The 26,676-nt window shown below is 38.3% G+C and overlaps 1 protein-coding gene and 1 pseudogene across 3 annotated transcripts in view; both read right to left on the bottom strand.

Moving 5' to 3' along the window:
* The window catches only part of ITPR2 (inositol 1,4,5-trisphosphate receptor type 2), a 494,143-nt gene that overhangs the window by 334,329 nt on the left and 133,138 nt on the right, over positions 1 to 26,676 (bottom strand). For both annotated transcript variants that reach the window (XM_082738458.1, XM_082738459.1), the window contains 9 exons: positions 26,172 to 26,332; positions 15,356 to 15,497; positions 12,762 to 12,923; positions 8,267 to 8,439; positions 5,876 to 5,995; positions 5,575 to 5,760; positions 3,956 to 4,207; positions 3,219 to 3,363; positions 1,263 to 1,413 (listed from right to left, as the gene is read on the bottom strand). In XM_082738458.1, coding sequence (XP_082594584.1) covers positions 1,263 to 1,413; positions 3,219 to 3,363; positions 3,956 to 4,207; positions 5,575 to 5,760; positions 5,876 to 5,995; positions 8,267 to 8,439; positions 12,762 to 12,923; positions 15,356 to 15,497; positions 26,172 to 26,332 — 1,492 coding nt within the window. The remainder of the gene's footprint in view (positions 1 to 1,262; positions 1,414 to 3,218; positions 3,364 to 3,955; positions 4,208 to 5,574; positions 5,761 to 5,875; positions 5,996 to 8,266; positions 8,440 to 12,761; positions 12,924 to 15,355; positions 15,498 to 26,171; positions 26,333 to 26,676) is intronic.
* On the bottom strand, positions 21,092 to 26,071 carry LOC309868829 (large ribosomal subunit protein eL21 pseudogene; annotated as a pseudogene). Its single transcript has 3 exons — positions 26,027 to 26,071; positions 25,278 to 25,460; positions 21,092 to 21,584 (listed from the first exon to the last, which is right to left on the bottom strand). The product of its transcript is annotated as a large ribosomal subunit protein eL21 pseudogene (transcript).

Raw genomic sequence — 26,676 nt, 5'->3', positions numbered from 1 at the left:
TGGATAAAAGACCCCAATGTGAGGCAGGAATCTATCAAAATCCTAGAGGAGAATATAGGCAGTAACCTCTTCGACATCGGCCATGGCAAATTCTTTCAAGATATATCTCCAAAGGCAAAGGAAACATAAGTGAAAATGAACTTTTGAGACTTCATCAAGATCAAAAGCTTCTGCACAGCAAAGGAAACAGTCAACAAACAAAGAGGCAACACATGGAATGGGAGAAGATATTCGCAAATGACACTGAAGACAATGGGGTTATGATATCTAAGCTCTATAAAGAACTCCTCAAACTCAACACACACAAAACAGATAATCGTGTCAAAAAAAAAATGGGTGGAAAACATGAACAGACACTTCTCCAAAGAGGACATACAAATGGCTAACAGACACATGAAAAAATGTTCATCATTATTAGCCATCAGAGAGATTCAAATCAAAACCATATTGAGATACCACCTTACACCAGTTTGAATGGCCAAAATTAAAAAGACTGTAAACAACAAGTGTTGAAGAGGATGTGGAGAAAGGGGAACCCTCTTACACTATTGGTGGGAAAGCAAGTTGGTGTAGCCACTTCCGAAAACAGTGTGGAGATTCCTTAAGAAATTAAAAATAGAGCTTCCCTGTGACCCTGCAATTGCACTACTGGGTATTTACCCCAAAGAAACAGATGAAGTGAAAAGAAGGGCCATCTCTACCCCAACAGACGAATGGATAAAGAAGATATGGTCCATATATACAATGGACTATTATGCCTCCATCAGAAAGGATGAACACCCAACTTTTTTATCAACATGGACTGGACTGGAAGAGATGATGCTGAGTGAAATAAGTCAAGCAGAGACAGTCAATTATCATATGGTTTCACTTCCTTATGGAGCATAAGGAATAACATGGAGGACACTGGGAGATGGAGAGGAGAAGGGAGTTGGGGGAACTTGGAGGGGGAGACAAACCATGAAAGACTGTGGACTCTGAGAAACAAATGGAGGGTTTGGGAAAGGAGGAGGATGAGGAACTGGGTGAGCCTGGTGGTGGGTATTATGGAGGGCACATATTGCATGGAGCACTGGGTGTGGTGCATAAACAATGAATTTTGGAACACTTAAAAAATTTTAATTTAATTTTTTTTTAAAAACTACTAAGCAGGTGAAGAAGTGGTGATGGGAGGCAGAAATACCTTTCTCTTGTTATAGCAAATAGTCAATACTATTGCTAAAAATTGATTTCAATCTCTTAAAAAAAAAAAAATTTCTTACCACCATCTTGAAATTTGCTTAGTCTTTCAAAATACGATGACATGGGGACCTGTACAATATCTAGGATAGCCAGAAGTGTTCTTGTTAGTCTTAACAATTCGCTGAAACTATAAAATCCAAAGTATATAAGATTCCGAGCCAAGTGGACCACCTTAATAAAAAAAAGGGAGGGGAAATGGGAAAGAAACAAAAGAAAAACATTACAAACTGAAATTAACATTGATTTTCTTTTTTAAGTAGGCTCCATGCCCAGCATGGAGCCCAGTGGGGGGCTTGAACTCATGACCCTGAGTTCGAGACCTGAGCTGAGTTCAAGAGTCAGACACTTAACTGACTAAGTCACCCTGGTACCCCTGAAATTAACATTGATTTTTTTTATATTAATGCAGGTATTTCAAAACTTTCTAATTCTCTAATACTTAGGAATTAAAATGCCTGCAAAAGCAACCACTGAACTCTGATTTATTCATGTTTATAATCAAATCCAAATAAGGTCAGTTTGCCATCTCTCTCAAAAGCTCAAATGACGGGCTGCCTGGGTGGCTCAGTGGGTTAAGCCTCTGCCTTCGGCTCAGGTCATGATCTCAGGGTCCTGGGATCGAGCCCTGCACCGGGCTCTCTGCTCAGTTGGAAGCCTATTTCCTCCTCTCTCTCTGTCTGCCTCTCTGCCTACTTGTGATCTCTCTCTCTCTGTAAAACAAATAAATAAAATCTTAAAAAAAAAAAAAAATGCTCAGATGACATGATGAGGTAGTCTGGTCCACAGCCAGCAAAGAAGCCAAAAAGAGATTTTAGATGTATTAAGGTGTTTAAAGAAATTTACATTAGAATGATCTACTTAACTAAATATTAACTTATTTAAGTCACAATATCACTTAATAAATGGTTACATTAATGAGTTACTTTAATAAATGGATTTTATACAGGAATTTGTCCAGAAATAAATTGTTCCTTATGCTGTTATGTGGTCTTCTGGACACTGTAAGACATTCTAGGTATGACAGTCAGCTTCTAACATGGTCCCCAAAGTATGGTCTCTTTTCACAATGCACCAAGGATGGACTGTGTGACAAACAGAATACAGCAGAAGTAATGGCATGCCACTTCCAAGACTAGGTTTGAGAAGATTGCAAATCCCATCTTAGCCTCTCTCTCTTTCTAATGGCTTGCTCTGCGTGCCATGCCATGGCAGCCTATGGAAAAGGCAGCCTATGGAAAGGCCTGCATGGCAAAAAGATGAAACCGCCGGTCAACAGGCAGCAAAGAGATATGGCCACCAAGATACACATGAGTGAACTTAGCAGCAGGTCATCTAGCCGGAGATAAGTGCAACCCCAGTCAATGGTTTTAGGGATTCATGAGAATCCCTGAGCCAGAACCACCCAACCATGAATTTCCAGACTCCTAACCCAGAGAAACTGTAAAATAATAAATGCTTGTTGCTTTCGGCTAAGTTAGGAGATGATCTGTTGTACACCAGTAGATACCTAATCCACCAGGTATCAGGTAATGGCATCCTTTCTCTAGTTTTGTCACTATATCCCCCAAGTGATATTAAACCAAAGGTATTTCAATTCAGTTTAATGAGGCTAAAAATTTCACTTCCACGGAGATGGGGGTAAAATGTATCCAAACAAATTACAATGTATGCAAATTATCTTTGTTCATGAAAAGCAATAAAACTTATACAGATAAATGAAACCCTCAAAATCCAGGAAAACAGAAGGTAACAGGTAATTATAAACAAAATATTTTGTATTGAACATCAGGTCTAATTAAAGCATCAAATCTGTCTTTTAATCAATGGCAGAGGGAATCATACACTCATCAACTAAACTACCCAAATCCAAAAACATCCTAAATATTAGAGGGAAAAAAATCTTTGATGCTCAGTGTATCTAACTCTTGACAGGGAAAACTGAATAACCTCACAAATTAATCATTTATATTAAATACCTCAAATGTCAGTTTGTTTTTTTCTTTATCTCCAAAAGGAAAGGGCTGATTTACAACTTCTTTCAAGTATTCTTCAACAAATTCCATTGTCAGTGCAAATTTCCTCTTCATATCATTTCTGGAAGAGTCTGTTATAGAATCATATCTAGAAAGAAAGAATATAAAGCAAGTTCAACTGAGTGCAATCATTCAAAAATGGGAAAATATATGTACATTAGCTTCCCAGCTTCTTAAGTTTAGGTAACTTATTTAAACTTTCTAGATGATTCTACCATAATATTAAGCACTTAAAAAATTGTTACTCCTATTATAAATACGATTTCTGCTTATTGGTTTCCAGAATGCTTCTATTACCAAGAGTTGTCATTTTACTCTCCAAAAAGAATATCTTATATGTATTTGATAGACTAACAACCTGGGTGTGTGGGAAGGAGGGCTAAACAAGTTGATAGGAGGAAGGCATGCACATGCCTTGATGAGCACAGGGTGACGTATGGAAGTGTTCAATCACTATACTGTACACCTAATATAACAATGTATGTTAACTAACTGGAATTAAAATTAGAACTTTAAAAAAATAATTAAAAAATAAAAGCAGTTAAAAAAAAAAAAAAAGACTAACAACCTGAGTCTCAACCCAAAAATGCCCTTCCATATATTCATTTCAAAGTTGAAGACATTTGATTTTGAGTTCATCTACTGAACGGAAACTGCTCAGGAAATGTTTCCAGACATACTCATGAATTGTGATCTTTGTAGGAATTTCGGTCCACAGCCGGGCGTAGCGAACAGGCACCACAGATTCCTGGGGATCCCGGTCAACATGCATGTGGAGCATGAGGCGACAAAAAGACGCTCGGAGGTCAAAAGGCAGGCTCTCATCCGACACACACCGCAGGATCAAATCCACAGAGAGCTGCATAGAAATCTGGTTTATGGCCAGATACTGGCGATCCAAGCACATCCTTGCAAAGAGGTTTAGCTGGTACCTTTAAAATATGAAACATGCTACATTATTCGTCTTCTCTTGATAAAGTTCTTAAACAGCACAATATCAATCAATATCTACCAACTATTTTCATACAACACCAAAACTTCTGAGTGTTCGTGACACTGGAATTGAATTTTTTTAGTAGTGAGTGAAGTAATCAAAGGATAGCAAATACACGAAATTATCTCTACATCTATTCATGTTACAATTTCTCTTACTTGTTCCAGCAACAAGTATCTGTTGGAAAGTGTCATTGGTGGGGGGTACCTCAATGGCTCAGTCGGTTAAGCATCTACCTTTGGCTCAGGTCATAATCTCAGGATCCTGGGATTCGAGCCATACATAGGGCTCCCTGTTCAGCAGGAAGTCTGCTTCTGCCTCTCCCTCTGCCCCTCCCCACTGCTTGTTCTCTCTTTCTCTCTCTCAAAGAAATAAATAAAATCTTCAAAAAATAAAAGTAAAGAAAGAAAGAAAAGAAAGCACATTAGGCTCTCCATTTTTGGTTTCCTAGGATTACAAATACACTAAGCCTGAAGGCTATGGATAACAGTGCACACAAAACCATCTCACCTACCCAATCCCAATCAGCTCCAGCCCTAATATCTAGCTACGCTCTATCTTTAGATCCACTCAGTTCTCAAACCAAATGTGACCTATCCAAATGGCATCAGTTACACTTGGATTCAATAACCTCTGAGATCAAGAATTAGCCTTGGCTTTGTTGCAATACCTGTAGAAATTGGGGAACACAAGGCACGCTTGGCCTTTCTCAGATTCCTGTCATCTGGGCCCAACCTTTTCCAAGGGCACCCATTAGAGGTTTCTATACCTTAAACTCAAAGATACCAGCTAGGTTCTTGCTCCCAACATACTGACTTTAGGCAACTACCATGGTGACTTCTGCTGCCAAGTGCCACCACTGAACTTTCATAACTATACATACCAGCTTCTCTCCAGCCCTAGTACTCCACATAGTTGTAAACACTCTCTACATTCCTGATGGCTAACTTTCTCGGAGGCCACCTCTGCAGCTGGATCAACACACCCAGCTCAGCACCAGCCCTCAAGTCCAACACCATGGTCCCATCATGTCTCTCATCTCATATGGATCAATCACAGGGAGAAAACCCTCTGCTGCCCAACAAAACCAAATCAGTGAAAAATAATCAGAAGACTGCAAGTTGTGCAGGTGGAAATCACAGATGTTACCTTTTATTTTGAAGACTTTAAATAATATTATATATTTCCACTACCTTTGTTTTGACATGACTTTTAAAATTTCCTATTCATAGGTACCCGACTTTTAGAGGTTTCAGAGAATTTTCTCTCAATAAACATGTAAGATTGATAATTATGATTCTTTACCTATAATAGGTAAGAACTTCCAAATCAGCTTTGGTGCCTTCTTTTGCTTCTTGAGCAAGGTGCCTGATAGCTTTGCCATGAGGTTCCTTGTTGCTGTCAATCCAGTAGAGCCAAACTTCTTCATCATCAATGTCATCCGAGAGGATGGAGCTCTCCATGGGATTGTCTACTTGCATTGAAACCAGCCTTGAAATAAATTATACATATAAAATCAATTAAGGAGCTAACTCACAAATATGACAGGAGTTACGACGCTTACAAATAATGAACAGAAAAAGATTTCTCCCCTATCTGGGCTTACTTAGTTTGAATGAGAATGTCTGCATTGCCTGGGCTCAGCATAAATTTACAGATGAGTTCTTGAGTTACAGGTATAGCAGTGGTATTAGAAACACATAGATCTGACAAATAATCCAAAAACCTGGCAAGAGAAAAAAAAAAATAAATTGAACACTAAGAAAAGGTACTTCATAAAACAGCACAATAAAAATATCCTTGGGGATATAATGAAAGTAAGTTTTTATATCTATTTTTAATAGCTCCATGCAACATTTTTAATATGTCGTTGAGTACTGCATCATTAGAAGCAAATTAAGCATCCAATTATTTGTGTTTAATATAAATTTTGTTTCAAAAAATGATATAAGTTTTCTTCTATTTATCTGGTGATATTCCTCCCACAGCACTGTGACTTACTATATTTAGAAAATCAGCTATCTGCCCTAAAATGAGGCTATCCAAGAACTGGATAACAAAACAAAAGCAGATGAAAGTTAATGCTGTATTGAGTAAAATAGGAAAACAGCACAGTTAACAAAAGTGAACATGGCCTAGTTGAGTCAAAGGCCCATTTTTACCTTCTAACATTTATTTGCTGTGCTAATGAGGAAAGAAAACTCAATTTGCTTGATTTACCTGCATTCATTTCTTCTAGGTAAAGCTGTATGTGGAACAGAATTGTGGAATATAAGGAAGAGCATGGAGGACATTAGGAGAAGGAAGGGCAAAATGAAGGGGGACATGGAATCAGAGGGGAAGACGAACCATGAGAGACTATCGACTTCAGGAAAGAACTGAGGGTTTTTGAAGGGAGAGGGTATGGGGGATAGGTTAGCCCAGCAAGGAGAATTAGGGAGGGCACCAATTGCATGGAGCACTAGGTGTTATACACAAACAATGAATCATGGAACACTACGTCAAAAACTAAGGATGTACTGTATAGCGACTAACAGAACATAATAAAAAAATTAAAATTTAAAAAAAATGTGAATTTGATGGAATACCCCAATAGTAAGGAATATTACCATAATATTATTCATAAGTAAAGATGATATTATGGTAACATTCCTTACTATTGGGGTATTCTTGTGCAAATTGCTATCTAGGCTGTTTTCTCATCTCTAAAGTGTGAATAATAATTTACGATAATAAGCAAGTTGGTGCAGCCACTTTGGAAAACAGTGTGGAGATTCCTTAAGAAATTAAAAATAGAGCTTCCCTAAGACCCTGCAATTGCACTACTGGGTATTTACCCCAAAGATACAGATGTGGTTAAAAGAAGGGCCATCTGCACCCCAGTGTTCATAGCAGCAATGGCCACAGTCGCCAAACTGTGGAAAGAGCCAAGATGCCCTTCAACAGACAAATGGATAAAGAAGATATGGTCCATATATAAAATGGAGTATTGTGCCTCCATCAGAAAGGATGAATACCCAACATGGGTATTTGTATCAACATGGATGGGACTGGAAGAGATTATGCTGAGTGAAGTAAGTCAAGCAGAGAAAGTCAATTATCATATGATTTCACTTATCTGTGGAGCATAAGGAATAACACGGAGGGTATGGGGAGATGAAGAGGAGAAGGAAGTTGAGGGAAATTGGAGGGGAAGACAAACCATGAGAGACTGTGGACTCTGAGAAACAAACAGGATTTTGGAGGGGAGGAGAATGAGGTGATGGGTGAGCCTGATGGTGGGTAATAAGGAGGGCACGTATTGCATGGAGCACTGGGTGTGGTGCATAAACAATGAATTTTGGAACACTGGAAAGAAATAAAATAAAATGAAAAGAATATATAATATATTGATAATATTACAATAATATACAACCAGTGTACCTCATGGAAATGTACAAGGACTTAAGGCAATGTACATGAAAATATTTTGAAAAACTAGAATTGCTATAAAAACATAAAAGATCAAAATGAAAGTCACTCATATTTAAATATGTCTATAAAATGTTTTAATTTCCTATAAGGTAATAACTCTATGATTCATAATTATTATAAAAGCAAACCTAACATAGTTTTGTCCATGAAAGTTAGTGACGTGAAAGAATTCCAACTTTTACAGGCTGCTTGGGTGGATCGATCAGTTAAGGGTCTATATCTTGATTTTGGCTCAGGTCATGATCTCATGGTTATGGGATCAAACTCCTGCATCAGAATCTGTACTCAGCAGGGAGTGTGCTTGAGGATTCTCTCCCCCTCTCCCTCTGCCCCTCCCGGCCACTCATGCAGCCTCTCTCTCAAATAAATAAATCTTAAAAAAAAAAAAGAATTACAACTTTTAAAACCTTCCAAAAATAAAGCAAAAAGCTCTTTTGCAAAGAAAAATAATAATAATAAAATAAAATAAAATAAAATAAAGCACAATCCCCACTAGTAAAGATACTGCATAACCACTTCAAACCTTGGCTCACGATTTCTCCTGAGTAAACTGACAAATGTTTCTATTTCTTTTGCTGTGATATGTTTCTCTAGTAGTTTTCTGTTGTTGTGCAACAAAGCTGTGATGGTATCTTCTGCCAAAATATCATAGCCAATCTGGGACTGCATGACACAGAAATTCTTAGCAATATATTCCTGCAAAGAAGAAAGACTGTCAGAATATGCTGCCAAACAGCTTAGCAATAACAGGTTCTATTAGAGTCAGCAATATCGATTAATTTATTCATAACAAAAACTCAACTGCATCGTCCAAAGAAAAGCAATAATCTTTCGATAAATATGGCTTCTTGCGAAAGGAAATTGAAACATATGAGCATATGCCTAATTTAAATTATAATAGAAAATTATATACATAGAAATATTTAATGTGGGTACTTATATTCTGAAAGCATAGGTAGGAAACACAAAAATAAACCTAGTTAAAATAACAATTTCTTTCGACATGATAAATTTTGCATGCCTAACAGAGGCCCTTCTTCTGGTTCAAACTAAAAGTCATAACCATTGACTGTATCATAACTACAGAAAGAAAATGACTCTGATATTTCATTCATGAGGCTTGACATCTATCCTGTTACATGAAGAGCCCAGGCTGACTTGCAGTGATTTCTTTTTTGTGCATATCCAAATCTATTAAATCTTCTCTTCAAAATAAAGATAAAATCCCATACCACTTTTTATCTTAAAAAGCTACCATACAAGATAATATGAATAATCAATCACTTCAGTGACCAGGTCATTCATCCCATAAGTACTTCTTGAAAGCCTACTACATTCCTGGCCGTTTGAGAGACTAGACGTATATATGGCACCAAACAAGATAGGTGAGTTCTCGTGAAGCTTACCTCTCACTGTGAAAAAAAGGCAGTAAAGGAGATAATAAATATGATCCTTTTATATGTTAATAAGTGACGTGAAACAAAGGGACAGCTTGAGCTGGGATGGAAAATAGAATGATCAAAAGGGGGAAGCCATGGGGAGAGAAAAATCTAGGTAGGCAGTGGAACCACGTTCTTTGTGCTCTACAAACAAAGGTGGCCCGCGTAGCTAAAGTGTAGTACATGAAGCAGAAAACAAGAGCTGAAATTGAAGAGGTAGGTCCTTGGGAGACAGGGTAAAGGGCCAAAATGTTATTCTAAGAGCAAGAAAAAGCCAGAGAGTTTCAGTCATGCATGACTTAGTCTGCTCCTCCTTCTCCACACTGACTCTTCTAACTTCCAAGTCACTATTGCTCATGTCCTACATTCTGTGTACAAGCAAGAATCCCACACAACCATAGACAGACCTGGTAACTAACCCCTTCCACACTCCACAGTTCTCACTTCAGATTCTTGGGGATTCTCGTTGGGAATATATTTCTGGTTCTATAATGGGCATATTTATTGATTGGAAAGTATTTTTGCCTTAGGTAAAATTTACTGGAACCTAGCTACTCCTTGAAAATGATACAGGTTGCACAAATCTAATTATACTCTAAGCAGCAATTTTGTGGCCTTTCAAAATGATAGCTTTATATTGAGTAACCAGTTAAGTAAATGTCTTCTGTTAGTGTATCATTTTAAAGACATGTATTGATTTATACACTTTCATGACTATTGTATTCATACCCTAGTATAAGGCAAACCTCCAAGATATTTGATAAATAGATCAAGATACTGATAAAAAAAATCAAATCAAGTTAGAGGTTCTATAAATAATAGTAAGTAGACCCTCAACCTTAAAGACCTGGGTTAGCAAATCACAAAAGAACTCCCTCTTAAGACTCTGTACAATACAGATGAGCTAAAGGAAAACAAGACAATTACACAAAAAGTAGAAAGTAAAGCTGCTCTATGCTTAACAAAAGCATTCCTGCTTCAAAACAAATGAGAACAAGATTATTCAACTATCACTGAAATTGAGTTGGAGCATGCATGAGAACATAAAGGAAAATAAAATCTAACCCCCAGTGGGTACTGGTGATTCTTCTACTCTTTTGTCAGCTCGATGATCTACACCTTGGAAAGAGAGCCCAAATGAGACAAAGAGTGCCCCCCTACAGTCATATGCTCTAAAGAAACCCAGAAAGCAGGTCCCCTAAAGGGAATAATCATTTACCTGGAGTAGTGATGTGCCTGGGTCAGGTAAACTAAGAACAAAGAAGAAGAATTACAGGGGCAGTGTGTGTGTGTGTGCGTGTGTGTACGTGCGTATGTTTCCACTTATCAGAAGAATGAATGTTTTCAGAGGAGAAATTGCAGACACCTCAACACGTTAGGGGCAGGAGTCCCCAGCTAAGACTAAAAAGAGTGAGAAAACATTTTGTGTGCCAGATGAAGAAAGGACATCAGTTAAGATGTGCTGCCGTGGGAATCTACCAGGACCAGCTGAACAACCACACCCAAGGAGATGGGGCACTGAAGCCAGGGCAGTGCTATAGAATGGAAGCTCCTCAGACCCCTCCAAAGGCTGAGCACAGTCAAGAATGGCATACATTCTGAGCCCATGGGACTCAGAGCACCAGATAAATTCTGTAGGCCTGTTGGTTTCTCCAGTTAATCCAAGCTCTCTAACATGCACTGCTCATGTGTGTGGAGCTGTGGCTTATCTAGCAAAGTAGGTATTTCCAGACCCAAGAAGACAAATGAGGCGAGGTGGCATACAGTTAGCAACCTCTAGCCCCCATCTCCACCTCAGGTCCCCACAGAATAACAAGAGCCTTAATATTGGGGGATTTCTGGGACATCTATTCTCTCAGGGCTTGAAGGTCCACCGTTTAACATCCTGGAACTTGATTTCTCTTCCATTTTAATGCAATGCAGGGAAGCTGGAGGAAAGAATTTCAACAGCAGTATTTCTAATGAAGGAAAGGCTGTTTATAATAGGATTATATTCAGAAGTCGTTAAAGATTTGTTTATATTGTCCTCTCCCTCGCTCCTTTGCTCCTTGCCAAATTATTTATCTTCTAACTAGTCTATTTTACATATTCTTTTTAGACTCTTCTTCAATCTTGAAATAGAATTTCAAAGCCAATGTATTTGAACAGATTTTTCTTAAGGCAAATTTTTTTTTCTTGCCAAAAAACTTTCAAACTACTAAGAGGCAAAATGTGGTGATTAAGAGTCTGGGTTTGAATATTGGCTCTGATTTTAGCACTGTATAATCTTTGGCAAGTGATTTAACCTCTCTGTGCTTCAGTTCCTCATCTTACCTGAGTTAAGTTATGAAAAGTGCTTAGAACTGGGTCTGGTAGGAAGTAAGCACTCAATTAACACAACTGACTATTCCCAAATAAATGCCAGCCTTTGGGCCTGATGTCCTGGCCTACGTGGCTCAGCCCAACCTGTCTCACCAGGCCTCTCTCTCTCCCACTAAACTAATCAATGAAATTTACTGAATCCACACTTTTCTCCCAAACTGGCTAAGAGAAACACAGGATGCTAATTTAGGAAATGATAATTAGTTTTCAATAACTTTATATTAAACAAATGCATATTATTAAACACATTAGAAAATATTGTGGGGTTTTGTTTGTTTGTTTGTTTGTTTGTTTGTTTTTGGTGTGCATAGGCAGACAGAGTGGCAGGCAGAGGCAGAGGGAAAAGCAGGCTCCCCACCTAGCAAGGAGCCCGATGTGGAACTCGATCCCAAGATGCTGGGATCATGACCTGAGCTGAAGGCAGCTGCCCCACCACCTGAGCCACCCACGCATCCCAATATTGTGTATTTTTAAGATAAAAGTGAGACTTAAAAGAAATTTCATTTGCCATTAGTAACTTTTAGCTTGAGCCCTAGGTTCCCTATCCTCCACAGTTATGACTCTCTTGGAACAAAAGTGCCCTTTTTTAGTACCCATCACTCTCTCCTTATACACTGTTCTTCACTGAAATGCCTGTTCCCATACAATTTATGAAAATGAGTCTCATCCTCCTCAAATACTTCCTTCTCCAAGCATCCTGCCTGGGCACTCAGCCGCACTGAGCTCTCTCTCTCTTTTCAATTCCCAGAATGCTGCCTTTTCTCTCTCATGTCTCCATTTCACCTCTCCCTTTATGTTTCAGATATACCTGCCACATCTTCACCCCCAGACAAGGAAGTCTTTGGCCTACACATGAGGATGTGGATCTTCACGTGTTCCTAGAAATATCAAGAAATGTCTCCCTCCTCTTTATATAACACATCCAGCATGCCTCCTGCCTAGCAAAAGCTAACCATGCACAAGGACCTCAGACATCTTCCCCGCAGAGATTCTACTTATACACAGAAGAATAAATACATACGTCAGCACAAAAATACTTACAGGTCATTTTTATGTGTTGTCGATATAAAACATTTCATTGCAGAGTGGAAATTCCCATTCCTATTTTATGTATTTGAGAACAGTAACCAAAGAACCTTGCTTTTACTTTAAATGTGAAGCAGAGGCAAAGCAGTTTAACAAAAACGTTAAACAGAGACAACGACAGCAGCCTCCCACCTGGTTTTTCCGATAGTCCTGTTGTGAATGTCTCAGCACACGGTAGCACAGCCGCAGCATGTACTTGTAGGGAGCGTATCTTTGGTCCCCCAGATCTTCAAGTCTCAGCATTGGGCCTTCTCCTGCCTTCTCTTTAAAGGGTGCTTTGAGAATCCCAAATACCTATTAGAAAAAAACAAACAAACAAACAAACAAAACACCTATTCTGATGAACGGGAGGTTTATGTTTTACAAATAAATACACTGACTGAAACACACTTTTGTAATATTTGAGTAGAATTCAGGTAAAGGAAAAAGAAGATTTAGAATATAGAACCAACATACTAAGCAACAACAACAACAAAAAAAAATACCTTAAGGATTTAAAGGATTCCTTAAATTGACAAAAACTTTTCAATAAAATACTTAATTTTGTTTAGAAATTATATTTTATTAAAATAAGAAATATAGGGGGTGCCTGGGTGGCTCAGTGGGTTAAGCCTCTGCCTTCAGCTCAGGTCATGATCTCAGGGTCCTGGGATGGAGCCCAGCATAGGGCTCTCTGCTCAGCAGGGAGCCTGCTTCCTCCTCTCTCTCTGCCTGCCTCTCTGCCTACTTGTGATCTCTCTCTCTGTCAAATAAATAAATGAAATCTTTAAAAAAAAAAAAAGAAGAAGAAGAAGAAGAAGAAACATAGGGATACCTGGATGGCTCATTCTGTTGGGCATCTGCCTTTGGCTCAAGTCAAGATCTCAGGAGCCAGCTGGCATCAGGCTCTCTGCTCAGCAGAGAGTCTGCTTCACTCTCTCCCTCTGCTCTTCCCCCCACTCATGCTCTCTCTTTCCCTCTCTCAAATAAATAAATAAAACCTTTTTAAAAAATTAAATTAAATTAAAAATATAAAGATGTCGGGTTGTACCAAATTATGTGAACATAATCAAATGAACTAAAAAAGTTTCATTTCTGTAGGCTTTATAATTACTTCTATTAATGTTCTATAACTTTTTTAAATCAAAATAATATAAAGGAAACATTTACTTTTCATCTGAAATTGACATCAGAGAATGACCTCCAAGTACTGCCTCCAAACCTCTTTCAGAAAGAGTTCATTTATTGTTCTTGGTACAAAACAATGTCGCCAAATCAATGAATGTATCAGGATTCAAATAAATAAAGTGCCACTTGGTAGTATGTAATGACTCACATCATACCAAGGTGAGCAGCTGGGAAACAGCTAAAAAGTATTGAGGAATCTAACTCTTTGAGGCAACAGGACAGCAGGTAAGGTCACCCAGGGATGAGCTGGTAGGATGAGTAAATTTTTATGAGGATGCACCTATACAAGGGCATGAGTATTAATACAAGAAACCAAAACAGAAAGTTCATGAACTATAGTACAAATTAGCATTACTTCAATAATTTTATATTCACTAAACCTTGCATTTTATATTTAAAATACTGAAATAAAAGATTAGACATATGTTAGTTGAAATAATATTAATAAATCATTCGAGGTCCTAAAAGTCCTTGAAATCAAATGTTTTATACAAAAGAATGCTAATGTCAGAAAAGCCTTTGTCTCATTAGATTTGCAACCTTTATTTTCTTTGAGAGAAATGTTGATTTTATATTTTCAGACAATCAGCCATGGAATATTAATTGGCAATATATATACTATTCTCCTTTCCCAACTCCACAAGAATACATATATTAATAACATGATTTTTTTTTTTATTTTTTAAGTATCTTCCTTGCAGAAGCCCATTACTGTGTATGACAATTAACCAAATTAAAAAAAACACACACAGAGAAAAGTAGGCATGCCCATATGTGTATATTATCAGGAAGGAATTAATTTACCGGTGTGCTAAGAACAATTTCTGAAAGACATAGTATAAGTGCAGCTCTAGACTTCCAGGGAAAAAACTAGAACATTGTACAGAGGACTTGTGAGCTGATGACTAGACTGCCCCACTTTCTAGGGAAGAGAGAGACAGAAGTAGGAAGTAGATGGAGATGGCACTTTCCAAGTCATCCTGGAAATTCTACCTAGAAAATTATTCCAGCGTGTTTTCTGGAGATAGTCTGACCCTGTAGGTTTTGTGAGAGGTCTGCAGGAAGCTGTCTCTACATGGCCCCACTGATCCCTGCCTCCTGGAACTGACTCTAGAACACAATAGAACTGGTAAGATGTCACGTCTCAGACTGAGTTATAAAAGAGACTGTAGCTTCCATCTAGGTGCCCTCTCTTATTCTTTCTTGGATCCCTCATTTCTATGGAAAGAAGCTTCCCAGTCTCAAGGCAGTCCTAGTAGAGGCCCGTGGGAGTGCGCTGGGAAGTGAATCCTCTTCGGTTTAAGCCTGAGATGACTACAGCCCCAGGCAACACCTTGACAGGCGACCTTGTGGAAGCCTCTGAGCAAGAACCACCACCCAAGTCATTCCCAGATTCCAAACCCACTCCCAGATTCAGAAACTGTGTAATTAGTATCTGTTGTTTTCAGCCTCAAAGTCTTGGGGTAATTTATTACACGGCAATAGTTAACACAAGGACTTCCCTGATGCTACAATTCAAAAAAACTAAATATGCCAATGTAGTATATGAAAACATTCACCTGTGCCAATATGTTTTGTTCCCTCATTAATTTTTGACGTTCTCGGTTTGGCTTAGTGATAACCACATCCAGAACTTCTTGTCCATTATTGAGTACATCAGCCACAAAGAAGATGAGGTCTTCCAATAATTTGGTTACAAACCTATCGTAAAATGAAAAGGAATTTTTACTCTAATTTTGGAAAATATTTTTTAATAAATACTTAAGGACTGAAACATTAGAACATTGAGAGTATTTTGTAATAAACATTCTTTCACCAACAAAATACCTAGTTCAGTTGACATTTACCTAAATCTTTACAAAGATTTACAAAGCCTTCTCCAGCTCCTGCAGCCCCCAGTCCTGCCTCAAGTTTCTAGTCAAGTATTTGCAAAGACAATTATGAACTAAAGCCACATGAGCCCCAACAGGAGAAGAGTTGATAGGCTACCACCACCAGATCCTTTTCTATGACTAACCAGCAAAGAAGAGTATTTCTGCTTAACAGAGGACAGCTCAATTTCTAAATTTCTAAATTCAAATCACTTTTCTACTTTTGACTCAAACTCCATTTTCTAATACTCACCACACTTCTGTATCTCCAGTGAACAGAACAGGAAAAACCTAAAATGATCTGTGAACAGATTCAGAGCAAGCAATCAGCTGTTCTAAACTGTTCTTAAACTAGGGATGCCTGGGTGATTCAGTCAGGTAAGCATCTGCCCTTGGCTCAGGTCATGATCTCGGAGTCCTGGGATTGAGTCTCACATCAGGCTCTTTGCTCAATGGGGAGGCTGCTTCTCCCTCTGCCTGCCATTCCCCCCCTGCTTGTGCTTCTCTCTCTCTGTCAAATAAATGAATTTTTTTTAAAAAAAATCATTTTTAGTAGTAAAAAAAAAAACTGTTCTTAAACTATTACCTGATCTACAAAAATCATATCAGTCTAAAATCATACACTAATGTTCACCTTAAACTCTACATTTTAGTTATTAAATATTACTTGAATTTCAGAGGCATTTAGAACCTTAAGTATCTTGAAAACCCTTCCTCCCTTAGCTGTCTTGTTTCTCCTTTCTGTCTGCTCTTTATCATCTTCCATATAAATTTTTTAATTTTTGAAAAATTTTGTTCAGCAAATACATACACATGTATGTATCTATACATGTCAGCATATCATTCACTATAATTAGCATGGTCAATCATGATGACATCGATAAGAAAACTACAATATAAAAGAGTCAACAAATCCAGAAAAGTGTAGAATGGATTCAGTTAGGAAATATCTTGATCTGTCTCCGATCTACCTCCTAAAAGAGAAAGTAACTTTCTTGGAGCCAAATGGACATACCTTAATCCAGAATTTAGCCATCTACAGCCAAATTTTAGCCTATTTCCAGGAATCATAAATTCTACTCCAACACTCCAGAGATTCTATGTTTTCTTGGAGTACCTTTTTTTTTTCTTTCTAAAGATTTTATTAATTTATTTGACAGACAGAGATCCCAAGTAGGCAGAGAGGCAGGCAGAGGGAAAAAGAGGGGAAAGCAGGCTCCCTTCAGCAGAGAGCCCGACGTGGGGCTTGATCCAAGGACCCTGGGATCATGACCTGAGCCGAATGCAGAGGCTTTAACCAACTGAGCCACCCAGGCACCCCTGGGGTACCTATTTTAAATGTTAACCCAATCTGTTTCTTTTCAAAAATGTGCCTGTGTAGGATTCACTCTCATAACCTTTGAGGGCAACCACAGAAATGTCAACTATGATTTGTGTGCATTGAAATGTGGTGTGAATTTCTTTTGAAATTTTGACTTAATGTCCTCCAAATCATTCTGGTATTCCTAAAAATAAAAATTATTTTCAGCCCAGGTTTCTTCAACCAACTGAAATAAAGTTGAACTTCAGTTGCTATCTGTTCTATCTACAAGTCGAGTTTGAGCATAAATAGATGTATTTTCTTTTAAAATTATTAATATTCTTTTTCTCCTGTTTCAAGTTAAATGTGTTGCAATGTTTCAACATCTAAGAAAGCACAACTGTGGGACAGCTACAAATCACTCAGTTTCAAAGTCTTCCAAATGGCCTCAACTGGGGACAGTTACTGGAATGACAATCAACAGTTTAATGGAGGATCACTATACATTAGTTCTGCTTACACAGCCTGGTTGCTCTGCTGATGGAGCAATGGAAGGCAAGAAAACCAGTCTTGTCTCTTAACCTCTGAAACTTTTTTCCCCTTTTTCACCTCAAACACCCCACCTGTGGCAAAGCAACTGGGTTTTTTCAGTTTAGATCAAACTCCAATTCTATACTCAGAAGTGGTTTGTCCTACTAAATCATTCAATCTTATTTGCTTGTACTAAAGACATTTGTGAGACTTTGTCATACGTGGAAATGATAACTAAAATATATTGTTTGAAAGATATACCTAAAAAAATAAAAAGCTCTGTGGATTAGGAACAAAATAAGAAAAACACAGCAAGGAGTGCCCAGGAGGCTCAGTAAGTTAAGTGTTTGCCTTTGGCTTAGGTCCTGATCCTGGTGTCCTGAGATCGAGTCCCGCATTGGGCTACCTGCTCAGCAATGAGCCTACTTCTCCCTCTTCCTCTCCCCCACCCCCAACTTGTGCTCACTCTCTCTCAAATAAATAAATCTTTATTAAAAAAAGAAAGAAAGAAAGAAAAGAAAAGAAAAGAAAAAACACAGTGATAAGCAAGGATACTGTTCAATCCTTGCCAGATAACTGGGACTAAAAGCACATGGTAGGGAACTAAGCTGAAGGCATGAAAGCAGGTATTAAAGGAGGATTTCCACCTCTTAAAAGAACCTTAAAACTTGGTGGCTCCTTTTCAGCTCTGGCTATGCAGTGGTAGCAGGAAAGAGAGGAAATTCACGACAGGACTGGACCTCGCCACCTGTGATCTCAACAGCTGAGCCTCAAATTACCACAGGACTCGGACTCTTCGTCCTCAGTTTCACTTCTCAACTAGCTGAGACGTGCCAAGTGGAGGCAACCGTGAAACTGATAGAGGCGATAAACAAATGAAAAGAAAGGAAAAGCAAAAACCACACACCTAAGAAGAGCCTGCATATTCAAATTCCAAAGCATAAGGGGGAAACGGACATGAAGCCAGACCCAGGACACTGGTGGTCCAGTCCGGGAAGTGTCTGACTCGTGATTTTGGCTCAGGTCATGATCTCATGGATCATGGGATCGAGCCCCATGTTCGGCTCTGAGCTGGGCATGGAGCCTGCTTGAGCTTTTCCCTCTCCCTATGCCCTCACCCCACTCATTCTCTCTTGAGCACTCTCTTCTCCCAAATAAATAAAAAAGCCTATAAGAGAAAATCAAGAGGCCAATTCATTACCAACAAAATGCAAGTAACGGAACAATTTCGAAATTATTTTTAAATAAGTTTTTTTTCCATCACCAAAGAGATTAAGAAAGCAATTATATACCAAAAAAGATAAACATCTTAAAAAGGCAGATATGAATGAAAAGGTAGATACACAAGAGAACCAACAGAAAAATGAGAAATAAAATTATAATCATTTAAATAAAAATCTAATTCATGAAGTTAAACTATTCTGCACACTTTCTAAGAAAAATTAGTGATTCATAAGACAGTATAAAAAATCAATCCAGAAAGCACAGAGAGATTTAAAAAGGAAAATTGTAAAAAGAAAGTTAAGAGATAAAGACGATGAATTAAGAGGCTCAAACATGTATTTAATAGGAGTTCCAAGAGAGAGGAAAGAGGGAAAAGATTAAGAAGTAGCATTTGAAAGAAAATGGCTGAAAACTTCAGAATTAAAGGAAAACATAAGTACACACAGTAAAAGCATACCTTAAATGTTAGGTGTGAAAAACAAAAATTAAATTTCCTTATGTTTAAAAAATAAAAGGTTTTTTTAATGAACTCACAGATACAGAGAACAGATTGCCAGACATGAAGTGAGAGGTAAAAGGAGTTAGTGAAATGGGTGAAGAAACTCAAAAGGTACAAACTTCCAGTTATACAATAAATAAGTCCTGGGGGTGTAATATACAGCATAGTGGCAATAAAAATACTCTATCATATATCCAGCAGTTGCTATGAGAGTAAATCTTTAAAGCTCTCATCACAAGAAAATAAAATTTCTCTAAGTCTATATGGTGACAGATGTTAACTAGACCTACTGTAGTGATCATATCATGATATACACAAATATCAAGCAATTATGTTGTACACCTGAAACTAATATAATGTTGTATGTCAACTGTACCTCAATTTTTTTAAATGCATTAAAAATTTCCTTGTAAATACACAAGAGTAAAACTTCAGGACATTAAAGACAAAGAAAAAATGTACAAAATTCCCAAAAAGTAAAGCATAAAGGTCAATAAAGTAAAAATTCTATCAACAAAAGACTTCTTAATGAAAACAAAATATGTCTAAAAATAATTACATTATAACCTTAAAATACTAAGGGAAAATGACTGTCAAGCTGACATTCTATATATAGTTAAAATAGTACTTAAGAGTGGCAGCAAAATAAATATATTTTCATATATTCAAAAATTCAGAGGATTTACCATAGATCCTGACTGAACAGCTTTACGGAATAAATTTCAGCAAGCAGAAGAGGTAAAATATAACATGAAATACAATTCATAGTAAAACTAGTTTTTAAAAATAAAAAATTTAATGAATAAGTGGTATATCATAATTTATAGGATACACCTACTTCTTTGCACGTATCAGCTATTATTAAATGAAAATTTTAAACAAAAATAATTAACACAGAACTATGGTTCTAGACAAATATTCCAAGAAAGATGTGAAGGAGAGTATCAGTGCATTTTCTCCCATGAGCACAAAGTACTTTTCTCCCATGAGCAGAAGAAATAAATATTTAATAGCTTCAAATTTTATAGAAAAGAGTATGCAGTTATGCAGTTAAAATGAATGGCAAGAATTTAAGGGCAATTGCTAAAGAATAGCAACATGACCTAAAGCTTTTAAACCAGTACAGGAAAAAGAAACTACACTAAAGAAAAGAATTAGAATAAATCCAAACACATTATTTCTTTTTTTTTTTTTTAAGAGAGATTTTAAAAAGGAGAGTTTTTGTTTTTTTTTTTTAAGATTTTATTTATTTGACAGACAGAGATCGCAAGCAGGCAGAGAGGCAGGCAGAGAGAGGAGGAAGCAGGCTCCTTGCCAAGCAGAGAGCCTGATGCGGGACTCGATCCCAGGACCCTGAGATCATGACCTGAGCCGAAGGCAGAGACTTTAACCCACTGAGCCACCCAGGCGCCCCAAAAAGGAGAGATTTTATTTATTTATCAGTGAGAGAGAGAGAAAGAGAGTGATCATAAGAGAGAAGGAGCAGGGGGAGAAGGAAACTCCCCGCAAGGGGGAGCCCAGAATCACGACCTGAGCCGAAGGCAGACACTTAACCGACTGAGCTACCCACACGCACACTTGAACACATATTTCTTTCTTTTTTTTTTTTTTTAAAGATTTTATTTATTTATTTGACAGAGAGAGATCACAATAGGAGAGAGGAAGGGAAGAGATCAGAGAGAGAGAGGAAGGGAAGCAGGCCCCCTGCTGAGCAGAGAGCCCGATGTGGGACTCGATCCCAGGACCCTGAGATCATGACCTGAGCCGAAGGCAGCGGTTTAACCCACTGAGCCACCCAGGCGCCCGAACACATATTTCTTAAATGAAAACGATTTAAAGACTATCAGATTCGATTTATTTATTTATTTATTTATTGGCCTCAGGTCTTCTATTTTTTTTTTTTTTACACTTATCATGCTGTGAGTTCATAGGGAGTGGGTTCCAGGAGCTCAGGCTCCCTTCCATTGGTTCTCACAAAGTGTTTTTCTCTGGGTGGAATAGGCTGGAGCTTCCTTTGAACCCAAGTACCTTTCTCTTCTGTTTCCTTCTTTTTCTGTTCATTTTCCTTCATACTGTACAGGCAGCTATCTCTGCTCTTTGAGTGCTTAAAATGCATTAATCCTCTTGGCAACAGTCCTACCCTTGTTGGTTTACAACAATGCCAACAGCATCTTGGGAAATGTTGTAGACTCTTCCAGCTTTGCCATGGTAGCATGTGTGGGTGTTCCTTTTCGAACAGTGCTGGTTCCCTTGATGTTCACAAATCGTATATTTGCATGTACGTGGCCAAAGGAACCACTCCATGTTTTCTAAAAAGCCTAGAGAATATAGTGGGGGCCCCTCCTCTTTCTCTTTATGTTGGTCTTTTTGGAGAATTACTGGAAGATGGGGACTCCAGATGAAAGGAATCCAATTAGGTGAGGAGTTAAAGTGGTGGAGTAGTAGGGGGACCCTATGCTTGTCTTATCCCTCGAACACATCTAGATAAGTATCAAATCATTCTGAACACCCAAGAAATCGATCTGAGAACTGAGAGCACAAACTACACAACAAGAGGGAGAAAAGAAAGGGATCAGATTAGATTTTTTAAATTTAGTTCTCTGAGGGCACCCGGGTGGCTCAGTCAATTAGTGTCCATCTCTTGATTTCAGCTCAGGTCATGATCTCAGGGTCATGAGATGGAGCCCCACATTGGGCTCTGTGCTCAGCGGGGAGTCTGCTTGAGATTCTCTCCTTCTCTCTCCATTTCCCTCTGCCCCTCGCCCACCACTCACTCTCTGTCACTCTCAAATAAATAAATAAATATTTTTTAAAATCATAATAATAAATAAAAAACATAATAATAAATAATAAATTAAAAACAAAATCTAGTTCTGTGTTGCTTACAAGAGACTAAAACAAAATGACCAGGAAATCTGAAATTAACTGACACTCAAAAAGCGGCTTTAGACACATACTCAACAGAAGATAGTGTAGCAACAGTATCATCAGGCAAATAAAATCTAAGGACAAATGGTATTGCTAAGGAAGATACTAACTTTGAATTACAAGGATATCCGATCTGAAAAAGCAAACAAACAAGGACATCAGATGTGGTGACTCTATGTGGGATGACCACTATTCTAGATCCTGAGTTTCTATCGTGAGGAATCAGAACCAACCTCAAACCAGTAAACTGCATAAAAACATGGCCATGGGCTGCTTTGTTCACTGCCACATTATGAGCGTGTATGCCTGCTGCATGTCACAGCACCTGGCGTGTACCAGGAGTTCGATATACACGAATTAATTACATCTCTGAACTATAAATGCCGCTGAGGAAGCCCACATCTCTTTCTGTACCCTCAGAGGTAAAACATGGCGCAGAGATTCTGGTTGAGGACTCTATGCGTCACTTCTTTCAGCTCTGAACAGCAGTTAACCCCACGGCAGGCTCCCTCCTCTCCCACCCGCAAATATGTTCCCAATACTCTCTATTTTGTTGGTGCAACTTTGCGCAGTAAGATGAGAAAATTCCACTGAAAAATATCTGAGGTTGAGGCTCTTGGAGCAGAGTGGCTTGTGCCTCTAGAGGCCATCCTAGGGCGAGTGAAGGGGGAGCCATGGGTGAGAATTCTAACAATGCCGGGATTTTGAGGTAGATCTGCAATATTCTAACACCTTCCCTCTGACCTTGTCTCATTTTTTCTGGTTTGAGTAAAAGAAGATCTAATAATAACTTCATTCTCTAGAGGGGAAAAAAGTCTGAGTTGTGAGGTATTTTCAGAAAGAATTTTATATTGAATTCTAAAACAGAGAAAATAATGTAAATGCATTCAAGTATGCCAATAAGCTCCACTGTCCTGACAGGCAGCTTTGAATGAATATCAGTGGGAGATGACTTTCCTAAAATTACTAAATTAAAATCAATAATTGCAACTTGATATTTCTCGGGCATATTTCTCTTTCTTCTGATGTTTCTTTCTTACTCTAAAACATGGGAAAGAAGCAGGGAAAATAAAAACATATGATCCCTGCTCAGTCCTGGGTCCAGACTTTCCTTTAAGAATCATGAGGGGGGAGGGACGTCTGGGTGGCTCAGTTGGTTAAGCAGCTGCCTTCGGATCGGGTCGTGATCCCAGCGTCCTGGGATCGAGTCCCACATCGGGCTCCTTGCTCCGCAGGGAGCCTGCTTCTCCCTCTGACTCTTCCTTCCACTCTGTCTGCCTGTGCTCGCTCTCACTCACTCTCTCTCTGACAAATAAATAAATAAAATCTTAAAAAAAAAAAAAAAAAAAGAATCATGAGGAGGAGGGACGCCTGGGTGGCTCAGTCAGTTAAGCATCTGCCTTCAGATAAGGTCATTATCCTAGGGTCCTAGGATGGAGTCCTGCATCACTCCCCTTGCTCGGCAGGGAGCCTGCTTCTCCCTCTGCCTGCTCTGCCTGCTCTCCCCACTACTTGTGCTCTCTCACTCTATCTCTCTGTTAAAAAAATAAATAAAATATTAAAAAAAAAAAAAAAAGGAATCATGAGGGGGCAAGATTCTCTCTGGCAGAAACTGACAAGCAACTTGCTCCCGGTTACAACCAGCTATGGGGGAGGGCTCATATCTACTCTTTACTTGTCCTTTTCCTCAAGAAACACCTTACTATTAGCATGGGAGACTTTTTAGGTGAGGCTGAGTAAATTTCTGTGCATATATGAGAGTGACAGAGACAAAGAAATGGATTCATCAAAAGGAAGTACTAACAGACAAGTAACAGGCAGATAAAAAGTATTTCTGATGATCCAGCTCAGATATCTAATTGTCTGTAGTCCAGAAGAGTTGGGCAGTTGGGTCAGCTTTTGGGCTTCATTCATTTTTTCCAATGAAGTTTGAGGTACAATTGAATATACAAGAGTTATTTTCAAATTCACATTTGTGAGTGGAAAAACAGAGGTAAGAACAGAAAGTAAGTGGAGTAACAGGTATCCATTTGTTTGCATATTTGTGATGTTTTTCTACAGATAGTGGTGGGAAAAAGCAAGTTGGATTTTTGTTCCTTTGTATTATAAGATACATCTAAGGATGCATAAAACATAAATGTTTAGTTGTGGAATACCTCTAAGGCGACCGCATAAAGCCACCACCCAGAGCAGGAAATTGGACATGGCAGGAGCCTCCTTGAATCCCTTCCCTCTCAGGAAAACACCACCCGGATTTTTGTGACAGTCATCTTCTTGCATTTCTTTATAGTTCTGCCCATTGCTTAAGCACTCGAAAGAAACAGAATTTCACTTTCCCTGCTCTTGAACTGTAGAAATAGTATCACAGTGAATGTATCTGTGTCTGGTCCTAGCTCAGTCTTAAGTTTATTGGATCTATCCATGTTATTACACATAGATGTAGTTCATTTATTGTCATCGCTATACTGTATCCCATCACATGAATGTACCAAATTTGTATTCATCTATTCAACTGGTGATAAACATCAGATGGTTTTTGAAGTCTGGGGTTGTTGATAATAAGGCTGTATATAGGGGTCCTGGTGCACATGTGTAGGGGTTTTTTTTGGACAGATGCTCAAAAATGTGTAGTCGAGGAGAAGAACTGGTGAGTCATGGATCGTGTGTATGTGTGCACATTGGTGGTAAGAACGTGTATGAGATCTACCGTCTTAACAAATGTTTAAGCGCACAATACAGTACCGTTAGTTATAGGCACAATATTGCACAACAGATTACTGTGTATAAATGAAAGTTTATACCTATTAAACAAGAACTCTTCATTCCCCCCCTCCCATCAGCCCCTCCTTAGCAACCACTATCTTACTCTGTTTGAGTTGGACTATTTTCCAGCTTTGTTAACAATAGCTAAGACACAGGAACAACTTAAATGCCCATTGATGGGTGAGCATTTAAAGAAAATGTTACTTTATATACACAATGGAATATTATTCAGCTTTTAAAAAGAAGGAAATGCTGTCATATGCGACAACATGGGTAAACCTAGAAGATATCACACTATGCTAAATGAGCCAGTCACAGAACACACACTGCTTGTTTCTACTTATATGGGGAGTGATTTCTTTTACTTTGCAAGGGACCGTCAAACTATTTTCCAAAGTGGTTACACCAATTATCATCTCCCCAGCTGTGATGAGAGTTCCAGTGTAGGAATGCCTGGGAAATTGGCAAGAAGCTTTTTCTTGTTCAGATGTAAAGGTACGAAACAGATCATCAAGAAGGGAAATAAAGAGTGCTTTTGTTCTGGGACACTGAAAACATACAGACTTTAAAACCACACATAATCAAATCCCCAATTACGTAAAATGAGGATAATGTCCATCTCAGGACTACTTGAAGGAATAGATAAAATAGATTTACAGTACTGACACAAAGTAGGAATGACAAAATTGACGTAGCACTCTCTTTCTCAACTATCTCCAGAGCCAGAGTTGAAGAATCAAGGATCCAGTTTCTCTGGGACAAGGGCAGAGTGCTAGACCTTGCAGATTGTTTTCTCATGTATTTATTTGGTGGTACCAGAGTAGAAAGATGTGTCTTGAATAAATAAGAATGCCAAGACACAAAACTCCTTTTAGGAATTTTAGAACTCTTAAAATAAGAAATAATAATAAATAAATAAGAATACCAAAACATGAAACTTCTTTCAGGACTTTTAGAACTCTTAAATCCAAAATATTAAATGAAGGGCAAGTCTTTTACGAAACATTTAAAAGGGAATATCAGCAAGTAAAAAAACAACTGTCTTCAAGCCAAGCCAAAATGGAAAAAGTGAATATTCCACCAGATTTTAATGTCACCATTTTCATTCACTTACCATGATCTGCTCGTTTGGAAGCAGGTGTGCTGCTATGGAGACCATTCTAAATATTCCCTTAGAGTCATTCATTCACTTGAGGTTTACCACAAGAGTTGACAACTGACTCTTAATGATTTAAGAGTCATCTTAAAAAGTTACTAACCTCCTTTCATTCTGAGTTATTGTACCATTTTCCAGCTTTTTAACTGTGGTCGCCAGCACTTTATTTGCATCATTGGCAAAGTCTAAGTCTCGGACCTCAGACAATGGGACAGACACAATGGCAAATGCTTCTTTATCTTCTTTTGTTTGGCAAGTTCCAATCTGCAATGTGTTTTTTCCATTCAGATTAGTTTTTGTTTTTTTTTTTAAATAGCTGTGCAATATTTTTCAGATCCTAACACATCGTTATACTGTTTAAGAAATACAAGACAGGAATTGCTCACCCACACCCAATAATTCCCACATGCATCATCCACTATGAAAGACCATAGGGACACACAGATTTTCCATGCCCATTTCCTGCCTTGTTCCCAAAGCCCACCTAGAACCATTGCCCTTTTCTTCTGTGTCAACAGTGTAGAGAGAATGTACTATTGGGACCTTCTCCCCTTTCTACATGCCACTCCTATGATTTGGGCACAGCATCTAAGCCACTTAGTTCAGTG

Source organism: Mustela nivalis (assembly GCF_964662115.1).
Source record: "Mustela nivalis genome assembly, chromosome: 7".
NCBI classification, from domain to species: domain Eukaryota; kingdom Metazoa; phylum Chordata; class Mammalia; order Carnivora; family Mustelidae; genus Mustela; species Mustela nivalis.
The sequence above is the reverse complement of the archived record's forward strand: the minus strand, read 5'-3'. Positions and strand labels throughout refer to the sequence as shown.